We start from the raw sequence: 16,222 nt of genomic DNA on the forward strand, positions 1-16,222 counted from the left end.
GCCCCCCCTGCAATGCACCCCCTTCCCCGTGCCCCCTCCACCGCACTCCCTGCCCCCCCTTGCAGTGCCCTCCCCCCGCACTGTGCTGCTGCCCGCGCCCGACCCCGCCGGCCCCTACCTGTCGTCGTTCTGGAAGCTCTGGTCCCCCAGCAGCAGGTCTCGGAAGCGGTAGCGGGGCGGCAGGGGCAGCACCTCGGACTCCAGCTCGTTCATCCTCAGCGCCGCGATGTCCAGGACGACCCCACTCTTGCTGCTGTCGCCGCCGCAGCCGCCGGGCGACGAGAGCCTGCAGGGGAGGAAGGGAGGGAGGGAGCCCCGAGGAGCCCGGTGGATGCTCGGAGCCAGGCTGGAGCCTGCCGCCCGCCCCTTCCCGGGGACCCCGTCCAGCCCGCCCTGCCCCGGCCCATTACATTCTCCTGCCCCCGGAGCCGGCACTGCAGATGCTGCCCAGCCCTGCCTGGCACTGCCCGCGGGGAGGGGTGGGGGTTTGGAGAGGGAAAGAGCCTCAGCCACAGTGCCGGGGGGCTCCTGCCCCTCTGCAAGGGGCTAAGGAGGAGGGAGGACCCCCTCTGCCCACGCTGGCATCAAACCCCTGGAAGAGCCCCGTGCGGATGAGTCAACCAGCCACCCAGCTGCCAAATGGCAGGATGCCTCGCCCCCCCTTGACCCCCAACGCCTGCCCCTGGAAGCCATCGGGATGGGGTGGGGGCAGGAAGGGCAAGGGGGCAGGCACATGCTGGGGGAGGATATGCAGTCACCTGCGCACCCATGGACTTGGCAGGAAAGGTCTCCAATGCTTCAGCCCTCCCCCGGCTTACAGAGGCTGGGGCTGAGCCCTTCCACCCCTCCCCAAAGGATGAAAAGTAGGAAGCACAAAAGCCCCACACATCTTTTTTTTTCTTAAAGCACACCTGTGGGCTAAAGGGAGGGGCCCTGCCCTGCTCTGCCTTGCACACAGGTAAGAGCAGAGCACTGCAACCAGGGTTTGGTTTGCAGAAACTACTGTGGGGGGTGTTTGAGGCAGGCAGCCACTGTGACCAGTTCTGTCAATGATCCGTGAGAGATGTGCACCATGCATGTAGGTGTTATCCGGCTTTGTGCATCCACTCTGAACCTCCAGCTGTGCCCCAAGCCACCTCACCCGTTTCTCTAGAGCAGCCAGCTTGAGGAAATCCCTCTCTGTCACCAGCTCAAATATCTCGGGCACTTTCTGGACAGCGAGAAGAACCAGGGACCCATGAGAGGTGAAGATGAAGAGGCAATGCCTTTGCAAGTTTTTTCTTCCCCTCTCATCCAACACGGTACTGGAGCTCAGAAGTGCCAGAAGACTCAAGGCACCCTACTTGTTCATTAGGCTCATGACAGCCTGACCCAGACCTCCCTGAAGTCAACAGAAAAACCACCATGTTCTTCAGATCAGACCCTCTCCATAGAGGACACATGAAAAGACAGCAGCAGAGTTTCAAGCAGCTTGATGTTTCATTGACAACACAACATCCAGTTTCCCAACAGGCTGGCCACCAGGCTGCAGAAGGAAGTCTTAAGGCCAGTCGCAGCCTTTTACACCTTAACTAACTCAGATTCCTCTTAAGGACGAATCACTGGGAGACTATACTATACAAACCCTCGTGCGCTGCAGTCCCTAAGTCTGTGAAGAAGCAAGTAACAGACAACATTTCTGCTGAACATGGCCTAAGAAGTTAACAGAGCTTGTTCCTCAGCACTTTGGACCCGAATCTCACTGATTTTTTTGCCGCTATGTCCCATCCCTTACTTCTATACCCTGTCGGGAAGGGCTGAAAGACTCCTTTCAGCTGCCACAGGCACAACACAGCCAAATTCTGCATTGCCCTGCACTACAGAGCAGCTCCTGGGCTCCAGTGGGGCTCCGCAGGGGTATAAAATGATCCAAAACTTGGCCTGGACTGCTGAGCTGAAGTGGACTCAAGCCAAATTCCACACAGCTCAGGAAGTCCCTCTGGATTTGTGCTGGCAGGGGGGAAAGAAGCTGGCTGGGGCTCTTTATCCTGCAATGCAAGAAGAGACCTAAATAATAATGTCATGACAAAAGTTTTTTCTGCTTCAGGCGTTTAACCATGTCCTGGAAGGTGCTTTAAGAGGGTCACATCCTATTTATGATTAATAACTGCAGGACCCCACTGAGACCAATATGGCAAAACTCCCACAGACTCCAGTGGGGCCAGAGTTTTACTCCTGGACTGGCTGCAATGGGGAAATATCTCTAGGCTAGTCAGACATAATAATGGCATTCATATTATTCATACAGATTATGCAATTCGTACATAATCATGGCAGCAGGGACAGCATCTCTCTCTACACGGAAGATTACCGCTCCATCTGCAGGATCATGCTGGTTTCAGCAAGTCCAGCATTGAATGACACTCAGCCCCTGTTTAGAAGAATAATAATATACTATTCCCTTTCCTAGAGGGTGGAGAAAGTATTAAGGCCACAGGAGTGCGTACCGCCTTTCAGAGTACCATGCTGCACCTGGGGAGGAGAACTGCACTAATCAATTCCCAATGAATGCAGCAAGCACATTATGCATCTAAGCAGTGCCAGAGAATTTGATCACAAGTCCTTTTGAGCGTACAGTTACTTGTACGTGCAGGGCTGATGCCTAAAGCAGCTCCGAGCTGGTGCAAAAAATGGAAAGGCATGGTTTCAGTAGCATCTAGCACACACAAATACAACACAGCCCCAAAGTCTGGTTGTCCAGGGTTCACCTGGAATGAGGGGCATTGTGATATCCTGCTTTCAGTCAAACACAGGGCGATAGCTCAGTCCTTAACCAAGGCTTTCAGCTCTGATAATCAAGTTTCTACTGCAACCTGAGCTTGCTGAAAGCGTTCTGAATTTGCTGGGGAAAAAAAATACATAATGGTGCATCATACAAAATGCATAATGATGTATCTTTAACCACAAAGCCTTAGGTTACTTTGAAAAAATCCTGGTAATCTGTTTTTATAAAAACTAATTTTTTCCCCCAATTAAGTAATCACTCTTGGCCTAAGACCTTATGCCCCAAAGCTGTTAAACTAAGTAAATATTTCCAGTTGGCCTACATAGACCTTAAGACATAGAGATGAAAATGAAGGCATGACATTATTACTTCCAGACATATGGAATTATGCCACGCATTTCTGCCGGGGTTTATTCTCATAAGCAGTTGCACTTCGAATGCCTTGGGTTCAACACTTGCATTAAAAAACATTCAGACAGTTAATACTTCTCCTGCACATAACATACCTTTTTTCTGGTTTTAGTTGAAGGTTCAGCAGAAATAGCCTAAACCACACACACCCACATAGTGAAAAAATCTGTGTTAAACAGTGTCCACTGAAGCTTCGTGCATGCTGCTGTTTAAAAGAGTGCTATTATCCTTCGGATACCCAGAGCTGCCGAGTTCCACTGCAAAACTGTGAGATTTGTCCCTGTAAGGCTTTTATCACCACGCCACCAAAGTTTGGAGATGTCAAAAAATGTTCAGCAAGCTGTTCCCAATTACCAGAGGTGTAAAATTAAAAAAAGGAATCCTAAAACAACAACGTTCATTGCCTAGTGTTCAAATAGCAACGAAAAAAAATCTTGAATTGATTTGTAGCTAAATCCCAGATCGTGGCAGGAAGAATTCAAACAGCCAACAGCATATAGGAGTCCAAACAAAAGTTAAAATGTATTAACAGGACTTTAAGTATGAGCCAATGCCTCCTTTGCTCCCCACGTCTGCGGACACCACACACAAAGACTGGAGATGCAACGCTGTTCCAAGCCTTGGCCGCAGAGGGATGAGTGGATTAAAGCTAATGAGCTCCTAAAGATCTGTTCATCTGTCTTTTTGAAGATCGGTAGCTAGACAGTGATTTTCTTTTATTTGTAAACAGAGCTGGCTTTTTGGAGTCTGTTTGGCAAAGAGCCTGACAGCTGCATCAACCTTGGTTCCCTTCACTAAGATTTCTCATGCATGGGCTGCTCTTCTCTGCCTGCATCTGAACACGGGGCATACACAAGAGTGGTGCAGCTGGCAGCACAACCATTTGAGATTGAATATGCACACAGAGGGCCAAGCACATCCTACACCCATCTCCAACAACTTCCATGGAGCTGAGCCAAGGAGGAATCCAGCCTGAAGAGCATCCAACCAATGCACTAGTAGAGTTGCTGAGAGTTCATGAAGTGGTGTGAGAAGTGTCAGGTTGGTCAGAGCCCAAGAGTGTAGTTTGGTTGGTAAAGAAACGTCTCTAGAGATGCTGCAGGTTGAGCAGCACACCTCACAATGAGGCTCACCCATGAGGAACACCTCTAAATCTATAACAACGATCTAGTGCCTGGATCTTGTGAAGCTGCCTGCTCACTGGTGTTCAATAAAGGCACTGCTGTGTCCTCCTGACAAGATGAAAAAGGGGTTAGTGGTTTCTTGAAGGGTTGGGCTTTACCCAGGGTGACCGGAAGAGAGGACATCTCCTGCTAAGACCAGCCAGGATTGAATTTGAAGGCAGCTACCTAAGTGGCCCGTGTTTTTAGATGGCTCCTCTGCTACATTTCTGTGCAGTGCTTCGTGGGTAGCCAATACACACCTGCATCTGAGTGCACAAACTATGGTTTAACCAGAGCAAGAGGCCCTGTGCTCTGCCATTACTTCCAGCTCAGCTCTCCTGGGCCTGAGCATCCCAGAAAGAGCCATTCTCTCAACTTCATTCCCCTGTGCGCTCTGTGAAACCATAGCGCACGGCTAACGTGCTGATCATCACCTCTCCCAGCAACATGACACCTATGGAGGGCAGAGGAGCTTGTCGCTCATGACTGAGGATGCTTCTCCTTGTGCCTCAATTTTCCCACCTATGAAATGAGGACGCTCCTGCAATACTTCCCTGCAGTGTGGGCAAAGGGCTCGGGTACTGCACCTATGGGGTCAACATCTTGCAAGTGCCTACATGCCAACCAGACGCCCTCCATGCATGTTTGCCTCAACTTTGCAAGGCGCTGAGCCATTCTGGCTCCCTCTGAAGCCAACAGGAGCTGCCAACGCTCAGCCCCTTTGTCAAATAATTCACTTCCAGTCTTTGCAAGAGAAAAAAGCATCATGCTGCCACAGCCACTTCACCTCCAACTTCCTCCTAGCTCTCACTTCCTTGAGTAGGGACAAGTGCAGCCGTTGCTGGGCTCTCTCTTGAAGTCATCATTGCCCCCGGCTTCTATGATGAACAATAAGCTGCTCCGGAAACTCTGCCCTTTAATTTTCTATATGTATTAAAAAATATAATAGTCATTGATGGCTTCTCCTCCCACAGCTCTTATGGTTACCGGGTTACAGTTGCTTTTCCCCTTCCTTTTGAGCGACGTCCCTGTGGGGGTATCTTAATGGCCAAGTGCGTAGGGGAAACACATTCCTTCCCAATTGTTCGGCTGGAAACAGGACCACACTCTCCTCCTGTGCGACTGACACAATTGCTCGAGTGATCAACGCAGGTTCCTTAGCAATAAATGGAGCAACGAGCCGGCCTGCCAGAAGACAGCAGGGTGCCCCAGACAGAGCAAGAGAGGGACAGGGGAAAGGGGTAAAGGGGGGCGCTGAGAACGGCAGCAGCCTGCACACGCAGTCACACACATGAAGGGAACTCATGAATGGAAAAAAAAGTCAAGAACAAAAGTTACACCAGCCTCTCGGGCCAAATCAATCGCTGCTATGCCGACAGCACATCACGTGGACAGACACTCACCTTGGCAGCTTCCTAGGGGTGACATTTCCACTGGGATCGCTTCTCGTGGAGCAATTCCTTACAGTCATCTTGGGCACGACTAGGTCTCCCTCTACCACCGTTTCCGCTGGATGTGTCCTTCCATCTGCCCTTGCATTGTTAACAAGGAAAACTCCTGCCTCTGTTTGCCCCAAGCTTCTCCTGCAGACGCCCCTCCGCGTTTCTGCTGCAGCTGCCCCACATCCCCTACTTTGCCCGGACCTGCCCCGCACTGCACAGGAGACAGGAATCTCATCCACACACTTGTCCTCACTGAACGGTTATTCTCCACAACCCCAGTGCCAGGCTGGGCAGAACTGCAAAATCCTCTGTGTTTACAGGTGCCGTCACTTGTTTGGGGAGAGAAAGAGCTTGCTTTCCCCCCCGGTTCCTCATTGAAGAGCCAGAGTTGGAGTGCTTGGGGGGTGATGGGAGAAGAGGCAGCAATACCCGACACAGCGGGCATGAAAACGCAGAGTCTGCCTGGCCATCAGAAGTGTCAGCATCAGGTGCAGCAGCGTGACGGCAGCCTAAGTTCAGGCAGCTCTCTTCAAGCACACATGGAAGTCAGCCTATCCCTGGCTCGCGCATGCTGCCGGAGCCGAACGCTGAATGCTGTCTGAAACGCTCCCGTCTGTCAGCAGCCATATGTAGCTCATTTACATGGTGAAAAGCCTGGGATCTCCTTGGCCCGGATCTGAGAGCCACGTATGATGCAGCATGAGTACCCGCACGCAGTGGTCAGTCAGCTGCCACACAGATGTCTGTATGCTTCTCCGTGCTCGGGAGGGCTGCTCTCACGAAGGCAGCTTCGCTGACTACACCAGCCCAGCTGGTCAGGACTTGAACAGAGAACATGAAGACACATCAGAGGCTAATATCTGGAGCCACCAAAAAAAAAAAAAAGCCTTAAAATACAAGATAAGGGGGGGAAAAAAATCTCTTTTGCTCTGTTGTATCCTGAGCCAATGTACAGTATTAAGAAATTATCTAGATCTGGCAAGCACAAGGGTTTAAAACCACGCAGATTTATTAGATACTGGAAGGGAGAGGAAAAAACAGGAAGCACTCCCTAAGGCAGCATCTTCTTGTCTATCGTGCAATTAAAACAATTGTGGCTTCCCTTCCTTCTGGCCAATAAACAAAACCTGGTTTAATTAAAAAGGGGGAGGGAAGGGAGAGGAAAGGTGCTGACAAAGTGCTGTGTGTAATGGGGAAATCACCGCAAAAAGAGCCCAGGCAGCAGTACCCCACGATGCTGCCGGCTTCCAGCAGCACTTTATTAGGGATCTTGAAATATATAAAGGACATTATGACAATGGGATATAAAAAGCTAGCAAGCTTAGAAAAATCACTCATGTCAAGGTAAGTAATGCCATCATTTTTCGTCTCTCACTGATACCCGACGTCCAAGGAATAAGGTCAGGTACTGCACCATTCGGGCAGGTGGAGACGTCCATAGCCCCATCACCACTGTGTCCATGCACTTCCCAAGCGTGTCGAGATTTGTCCTCGCAACACACCTGTGAGGGACACAAGGATCATGATCTCCAGTTTACAGAGGAGGAACTGAGCTGCTTATAAATGGCTGAACCAAGGAAAACTTTGGTGAGGCCAAGAAACTCACATTGCATCTTCTGGGCCCCAGCCCTGCCCAAGAGCTTCCTTCCACCCCCAGCTTTTCAAATAAATTGCTCAGAATGACAATATTTTCCCTAGCATGTCCCATAGCAGAATTTATCTGTGAGCTTCCCCGGTTTCACTGCTGCATTTCAGACAGCCTCATCTCAAAGTCTTTTCTTAAACATTAAGCCTCACAGCATGTTGGAGGAGTTGCTTAGTTTTGCTACCCCCATTTTTCACATGCAGAAGCGCAGAGGTATTAAGCTTCTTCCCCCTAACCGCCAAGGTCACACAGCATGGCAGCGACATAATCAGGAATAGAAATCAGCAGTTGTGAATCCCTATTTCCTCCTCTGGTTGTTGGGAGAAGACAGAAAAATTGCTATGTACCCTGCTTCTCCCTGAAGTACAAAATTAAAAAGGTTCCTCATCTAGTTTCCATGCACACCCCAATGCCTATCACTGCTAAAAGAAGGTAAAAACACCCTGATAGCAAAATAAGGCTCTTGGGTTTGGAGAGGGGAAAAAAACCCAGTAAGAAAGTCAAAGGAAAACAGGCAAATAAAAACATGTCAAAACTCTGGATGAAAGGGCATTAGTCTTTCACACCTGTTTTGAGCGTTGATCGGAGTGAATGAAACTTCACCCAGGGTAACAGCGCAGATTAAACCAAGCGGAAAGGAGAATGGTATGTGGGTTTCCCCAAGCTACTGCATGGCCGCGCAGCTCAGGAACAGGCAGGAGCGATCCACACCCTTGCTGCCAAGGGATGGGTGTGGAATCAGGGAAATACGGGATCGTTCCCTTCAAACTAGGCAAAGACCAGTTCTCTAATTCAGCAAAGCTTCTGTGTGCAGATGAGCAACCTTCTCCGGTCTTAAGCATTTGGTACAGAAGGTGCCACTGAGACAGACTCTGTCTTTAGTGTCCCCAGCCGCTACTTGATGCTACATGCCACACACACACACACACACACACACACACACACACACACACAGAGTATATATATACATATATGAATAAACTATTTCAGGGTAGTGGCTGCAGTGCTGGCCAGACACAGGGGAAAGGGGACATATAACCAGGGGATTATTGTCTCTTGCTCAGAACCAGTGGAGGAGAGAAGGGAGTCCAGCAACCAGTGTCAACATGGTTGAGAGAAGGTTATTTTGGAGAAAACTACTTCTTCCCTTGCCCTCACGCAGATGTATTGCTAACTGCAGGCAGTGTCGGGGAGGAGAAAAGAGACCAAGCCATACGGCAAACACCCCTCAAGGCTGTCAATCCTGGACCCCATGGGTGGGGCAGACCCACTTTCTGCAACGTGAACTCAGGGCATTCTCTCCTTCTGCTAACTCCAACAAACAGCCGGCTTCCTTCCTCCAAAAATCACATGCAGAAGTACACTCGAGCCAAAAGAGGACCTGTGAAGCAAAACCCAGACATCTGGCAACCACTAATCATTTCATTTTCCACTTTGCTCAGAGATACCCTCCTGCCCCTGCTTGCCCCTGGGCCTAATGCTGCCAACTCCCCGCATCACCCCAGCTGACATTAGGAAGCTCGCCATCAGGGAGTGCTAGCATTATCCACTCTGTTAGGGAAAGCCACTCACCAGAGGTCTGCAACCGCTTCAGCCCTTTGCTTGGAAGCACAGCTGCCCCTACGATAACAGTTTCAAGCTACACGCTTCTGTATTGGATTTAGGCGCTGCATGCACCATCCGCCCCTCTCTGCAAAGGCCCATGTGCACACCACTGAGAGCAAGCAGCTTCAGCCTCTCTGGGAAAGGCAGTGCCTTTCGCAAAAGGAGCAGCTGAGCACATATTGCACGGGAATGAAGTACAAAGCATTCAAGGGGCACCTGTTCCTTAACAGGAGATAGCGATACAGGCTGCTCATCCGAGAACTGTCCCAAAGGGCTCTCTGGCAATTAGCAATCGGGACAGAGCAATTACAAAAAGCTTCCTGTAGGGTAAATGAATCCGTGTTTTAGTCTCTGCTTGGAACAATTTCTAAATACAAAAGAACCCCCAAGAGGAACATCTAATGCTGCACGTATGGGGGTAAACACTGGGACTCCTGGGTTCAATTTCCAGCCTTGCTGATTTGGGGAAGTTGCAGTTGTAAGTCTCAGTCTCTTTGCTGTGATAAGCCAATGTCGTAATGTTATTTGAAAATAGTTTGGGGAAGAACGGAGGCACCAAGGGTAGAGTGATTTAGCCAAATGTACGAACTTGGAAAACATCTGGAGCTCAGCTCTTCACCTCTGACTGTTTATGCGGGTCCTACATGCCCATGCAGTGGTGGGGCCCACTGACTCTCATCAGGAAGGCGCTCCTAGCCTGCTGAGTGCTAGACCTAGCATAAAACACAGCACCGGCCCCAGACAACCTGCAATCTCTGAACTAAACAGAGACACAAAGAGTTGCCTTACAACACAGCAGAGGCAGTCACTGAGAATACAAATCAGGTCCCCTGACTCCTGGCCCAGTGCACTGTCCACTGCAGCACACAGTCCTCTTACCCTACTGGTAAATAGCTAAATAATTAGCTATATCTCCATTCCCCAGCCTCACAGTAAAGTTTATGACAGAGTGCAGGGAGCATTTAATGCAGCTGATTAGAATGACAGTCAGACAAGACAGCATAATGGGTTCATTTGCAACCATTTCAGTTCATTGTGTAACTATTCAAATAAAGTGTGCATCAGCCTAACTGATCAATTCCTGCACAATGTGCAAAGCCTCAGTTTCCTAAGGCCTCCAGATGTGTTTGCCCTCCACTCCTGTCATCACTTGGGAAGGGAGGTCTACAAGGATTTCACTTTTGCACCTAAATGAAAAGCCTCTAGAATGGAAACAGCTAAATACAACGGCCTTGGCACTGGAGTGGTCCTGTCAGAATATGCTGCCCTTGAAATGGGGAGACTGGAGGTTAGATCCAACTGTGAGCCAGAAAGCCCCAGCTCAGTACCAGGAGATAACTAAGCACAAGACATTTCTTCCTCTGACCTGAAAGCCCCGTGGGCCCTGCAGTTCAACCTTCTGCACATCCAATGACATGCCTACACCCCGCTGGGATCCAGACCCGGGGTGCTTCAGTCCCTGGAAGGGCACCTAATGCACTGCACACCAAAAGCATTAGGGTCGGGGTAAAATGGGATGTCAGGCTGGCTTCTTAGCAAAAAAGAGTCATTTCTCCCCATGCCCACAGCAATGGATCAGTCTGCTAGACTTTAACCCCTTCTGGTTTCAGCAGTTGGTTCGCTGGTGTAATTATAGGGATCGTTAATCTGGTTGTACCATAGCATGGCTCAAGCTGTCACAATGGCCACAGAGAAAGCTCTGTGGCAACATGAAGGATGTCAGAGGCCTTACACGTCCGAACAGCAGAAAGGCGGCACTCGGTTCTTGGATCATCTCCCTGCTCACACGCAGCCCCTTGGCGGGAGACCTCACAATCGGACCAGGCTCTTAATCACCAGCAAATTCCAGACTTGGCTTGTCTGGGGAATCGGATACAAAGCTCTGGGCAGCTAATCCAGCCAGGACATACCCGACTCGGGATGCTGCACTGCTACTTAACTGTTGGACCACTAAAATACATCATCTCTTTATAAACTTAGAAGCTATAGGCTGCCATTTGGGTTGCCTTGTCCATGACGCTGTGGTTTGAGTCCCAGGAAGCCTTGGACCTGCAGAGGAAAGTAACACTTCATTCTTTGCACGGGGTTTCATTTGTACCACAGCCAAGCAGCTCATTTTAAAAATGCTGAGCAGAATCCGAAAGACCCTTGTGAAGCCCGATGCTAACAGCATTTACTTTGCTGTAACTAAAAAGCAAGTCATTCGATATCAAAACCTGGCCCGTGAGCCTCCCCTAGAGACTCCGTTTAATCCCAGACTGAATCACCACAGCTGCCAATATGCACCAGAATCATCCGGGGGGTAAAAAACCACCAGGTCTTTAGCTTGAGAAGTGTTAATAATAGGGTTGAGTTCCCTGCGACCTCACACCCCAAAGAGATAACCTGGGTAAAGGCAGCAAGGATTCATATATCAGAAGCCTCTGATAGAGCTTTGGCACCGGTATTAACCCCTATGTTGCCACTGCCTATGTCAGAAACAGTTAAAGGGGGTATCATTGCCATTAAAAAGACCAGTAAGCCTGTCCCTCTTTACACATCTTCTTCTGACTTGTACCATCTGTCGCCCAGATTTGCAAACGCATCTCAAAACAGAATTGCTTGCTCCCATGGCATATCAGGGGACCTACAACCACCTCTGTCCTCCCCAGCACCAAAAACGTCTCGACTGAGCCTTGCCTTTCACAAGGAGCAGCGTTTGCTCCAATGGGATCTGCCATCGCACCACATCATTCCGCTTCACTTTAAAAATAAGGCTATAAAACTGGGAAGCTGCTAATACCTGTTAACAAGCTGCCAGGAAAATTCTCCCATCTGCGTAACCACATGCTGCAGACCGCTACAAGCAACGGGGGAAAGGCAAGCCACAGGATCACCGCAAGCACCGCACCTGACTATTGAAAGAATGAAATAAGGAAGGGAAGTAGGAAGAAGACGTGCTGTATTTGGTAGCTATATTGAGACAAAAAGAAATGTAAGACTCCAGAGCTCTTGGTTCAGAGATGATGCCTTTTATTAGACCAACAAAGAAATCGCAAAAAAATTATCTTTCTTTGCAAGCTTTCAGGCACACGCGCCCCTCCTCAGGCTCAGGCCAACTTAAAAATGGTAAAAGTCCTCATAGGTAGAAAATAAATACCCGTCTCTATCCATGGTTTACTATTTGCATACATATATATGGTTTACTATTCATTCCCTCCAGGAAGAGCGCACACCAACTCCAGAGGCTTCCTCAGCCTGACAAAGGGTTTTGAAACCCGAAAGCTTGCTAAAAAATTTTTTCCCAGCTATTTAAGTTGGTCTAATAAAAGATATCAAATGCACCCAAAGAACCTTGTCTGCCCATGTCCTTGGACCAACACAGCTACAATCTGCACCCGTGTCTATCCAGGTATGTACGTGGAGAGATCCAGGGACAGGCTGAGAAAGGATGGGAAACAGGCTTTCTGAGTTGCAGGGCTCAGGAAACCTTGAAAAGTGTCTCCAGTGGGTTTGACAGCAGCACTGAAGGGCTCTAAAGAGAAGCTAGTGCAGTCCTGGGGAGACCAAGAGCGGCAGCTGGAAGGGTGGCCACGGTGGAGAGCACAGAGGTTAGCATGTGGGCGCCGTATGGTTTATTAGGGAGCACTTGTGCTCTGCTGGCAGCGTCCTGCTTTGCTGTCCTGCTGCTGAGAGTGCAAGGCAATTCGAGAGCAGGCAATTTCCCAGCTCCGTTCAAGTCGCTCAGCACAAGGGAATCCCCAGGGATCCACCAGATTCGGGTGCACTCGGTTCCCAGTCTCGGCAGCACCACCTGCCGACAAGCGGGCTGCAGTGGGAGCACAAGTTGTGACGTGGTCTCAGGCAATAAAACCAGCCGGGAAGAAGAGCATAATTCCCTCCTATCTCTGCTTTGCAAACATACTTCAAGACAGACTCAGCCTTCAGCAATGATTGGCCTTACAGATTTACAGCTCTCTCAACAGCTAATTCCCCACATGACAATGATTTCTGAAAGGAGATGGGGCCAAGATTCCCTTCTGAGAACTGAGCTCTGGTTTACCAGCCAAAAAGCAATGCTTACAGTCACCAGGGGAAGCTGCTAGAGGCTGACAAATCTTTCTTTATATCTGAACTAAAGACTTCAAGGGTTAGTTCAGCTGGAGCAATTAGTGCCTAAGGAGAGACAGAGTTTAATGCAGTGCAAGGTCTACCTCAAGGGCTTTCTCCCACTCAGAAAGTGGAAAACAAAGACAGCGAAGGCTGCCTGTATCCCAGCTCTGCACCATGTGCGGGCATTCGCTGCTCCAGCTGTCACGGGTCAATAATACATTCCAAAAGCAAGGGTATGTATACCCAAAAGCTTCTTCAGAAGAATTTTTCCAACTATTTGAGCTGGTCTAATAAAACATATCAAATTCACACAAAGGTTCGAAGCAGTTTAACTCATGCTTTTTCATTTAATTTCTAGCTTGTTCTGATTTTCTTTCCAGACAAACCCAGAAAGTCTGCAAGCAATGGTGACTCTTAGCTGCAATCGAGGTCATGAACAAACGGCTTCCTTGGGACCCCAAATTAGCCTTTCACTGGGTGACCCAGGAGAGTCCTAATAAGACAGGGATCATTTTACTTGGTGGCTGCTGCTCTGAATCCTACTATGGTCTGTAATGATTAAGAGGCGCAGCCCTGTCCTACATAAAGGAATCTGGTGTGATGCATGTGAAAAGCTCACAGCACCTAGTGCAAATGGGTGCAGCAAATCAGCAGAGATGCATGAATGGATGAGCAGAAAGCAAGCTGCCTTCCCGCCCCTGCAGCTGTGGAAGGACCTCATGCCTTAAGTTTTATGCTTTGCTATTTGCTTCACCTCCTCTGCAGACAGGGAAGGGTCACGAATTTAACCCGCTGCAGCGAAGCCAACCCAGGAGAGGAAGGGTCTACTGCCCACTTGAACAAATTCTACCTCCGTGGCATCGAAGACCACTGCCATTGATTACACTTCTCTCAAAGTCAACATTGCAGGAATTTCAGGCACCACTGAGCCTTTGGAAAAGCAGAGCCAAAAAAAAAAAAAAAAAAGGGCTACCCACTGACCCCTCTCTATCTTCCTGACTACCCAATTTACTTCACATGTACATAGTAGCATCTAACCAACCCAGAGTAGGACAAGACCATTGGACAGACGGGCACGCCTCTCATCAGAGCGCACACAGAAACATGAGCAACCCACGTACGTCTTACACAAAGGTACGACTTTCCTACTCGGCGTCTCCAGCAGAAATAGCCTTGGACTCCCCACCTGTTGCAAGCGTCGTCTCCTTCTACCTCTTCCTTCTGCAATAAACCATATCCGCTGAAGCCAACGCTCCAGTTGCGTGATTCCCTCTCTGTTCGTGCAGGTTATTTTTGTGAGCCCTTCCTCATGGCTGCTCAGTCGTCACCACTACTCCTTGCCCTTACATGGTCAAGGCAGAGAAAGGAGAGTTTCCAACTGAGGGGAGATCCAGTGTAAGACTGACTGACTCTCTGTATAAACATTTACACAAATTTCCCATGAGACCGGAAGGCATAATTTAGATTGCTTGTCCCCTCTGGGTGTCAGGAATCCCAGAGCAGCATGCTCGGGGTCAAGGCAGTTTGCAAATCCACTTGCAGTTAACTCCTTGCTCTCTCTCTCTCTCTCTGAAAGCAGCTCTCAGGGCAAAGTCTAAACATACCCACACAAGTATAGACATTCCTAGACCTACAGGTAGAAGCAGACACAAAAGAGGGAAACGACCATTTCTTCATTAGCTATTAACATTACCCCTAGGTGTCAAAGTAGTAGTCAGCCATTTACTCCCAGACAGCCAGCAAAAGCAGAGTCCCCTGGAAGTGCAGATATTTAGGTGGTGATGGATTTATCAAGTGCATGTCGACACAGGGTTATATGACCTAGATAAAGGCTTGAGAAGACAACACAACTGTGCACCTCCATCACATCGCTGAGCGAGACAGTGATTTATTGAGCACGGGTGGTGCTGAAACACATTCCCTTGCTGCTCTAAAAATAAAGCAAGGAGTCTGAGTGCTTCCCTGCTAGCATTTGAACTCTGTTCACAAACACCCAGCCAAGTTTGAGAAGGGTGATTTAAAAGAAACCTAAAATCAGGAAGGGAAAATGGTAGGAGGAAGTTCCCCAGCCTTTCCCAGTTCTTTCACATACTCTGCACACAATGGTGAACATCTATGCAGAGCGCAACCTTCTTTGCCGGAGCCCCATTTATACAAACACTCTAATTACATGAATGCCCAATCTGGTCACTAAAATCCCCCCCAAAAAGCCAACCCAAATACCAGGGACTTGTAGTAGATATTCTGTCATATTATTATTCCAATATTTCTGGACCGTTGAGTACTGGTTTTGTTTGCATGTTGCTCTTTCATTTGAGTGCTATTTTGCAACTGAGAGCTCTCAGATCTTGGAACATGTTGCAGATGGCAACAAGGGACAGGCAAGAATTCACAGCAGACAAATAAACCCCATGTGCATGGCAAAGAGCACAGAGCTGGCAATCTAGGTACAGCTTATACTGGGGGGGTATATTTTGGGAAGACTCTATGCCTCCGTGTCAGACACAAACTCCATTTTGAATGTGCAGCTGGGCTGTCTTCTCTGCTGCCTTTCGCTTCTGTACTGAGATAAAACCCAGAAGGAACAATAAAGGAAATCCTTGCACCTGGCAGTAGCTTAATAACAGAGTCATAAACTGTTATTATCTCTCATCCAAACAGAGCATCTGTCCACACAGAGATGGCTACCGTGCAGGGCAAAACAGGCTCACCAACCTCCCCCCACACACATGCATGCACCTGAAACCCATGGGGGAAATAACGAAGCTTTAGGTCTCCTGAAGAGGCTAATCAAGGGACTCCTTGACAAAGGGGATCTCACCCCAGTAGGAGCCTACAGAAAACAGCAACAGAACTGTGGGAGAAAGGAAGACAGACAGGCTCCCCCGGTGCCATACAACATGCCCATGGGGAGAGGAAATATCCTTCACAGAGCAGCATCCTCACGCTCAAGACATAGTTTGCAAATCCACTTGCAGTTAACTCCATGGGTGGGGAGGAAATGGAAGCAAGGAGTTGTGTGCAGACAGTCCCTATTTTATCTGGATCTGCATATTTCTGTGCTAGTTAAAGTAGAGAGAGCTAGTTTGGGGGTCCCTTG

At 49.1% G+C, this 16,222-nt stretch overlaps 1 protein-coding gene across 2 annotated transcripts in view; it reads right to left on the reverse strand.

Moving 5' to 3' along the window:
• Positions 1 to 16,222, reverse strand: part of KCNT1 (potassium sodium-activated channel subfamily T member 1) — a 218,196-nt gene that overhangs the window by 194,265 nt on the left and 7,709 nt on the right. Inside the window, exons 1-2 of one of the 2 annotated variants that reach the window (XM_019510828.1) lie at positions 5,742 to 6,170; positions 119 to 286 (exon numbers count right to left, since the gene is read on the reverse strand). In XM_019510828.1, coding sequence (XP_019366373.1) covers positions 119 to 286; positions 5,742 to 5,809 — 236 coding nt within the window. In that variant the 5' untranslated portion in view covers positions 5,810 to 6,170. Of the gene's footprint in view, positions 1 to 118; positions 287 to 5,741; positions 6,171 to 16,222 lie in introns of those variants that run through there. The other variant, XM_019510827.1, reaches the window with a different exon arrangement.

Source organism: Gavialis gangeticus, unplaced genomic scaffold, assembly GCF_001723915.1.
Source record: "Gavialis gangeticus isolate Ggan-Ray unplaced genomic scaffold, GavGan_comp1, whole genome shotgun sequence".
Taxonomy (NCBI): Eukaryota; Metazoa; Chordata; order Crocodylia; family Gavialidae; genus Gavialis; species Gavialis gangeticus.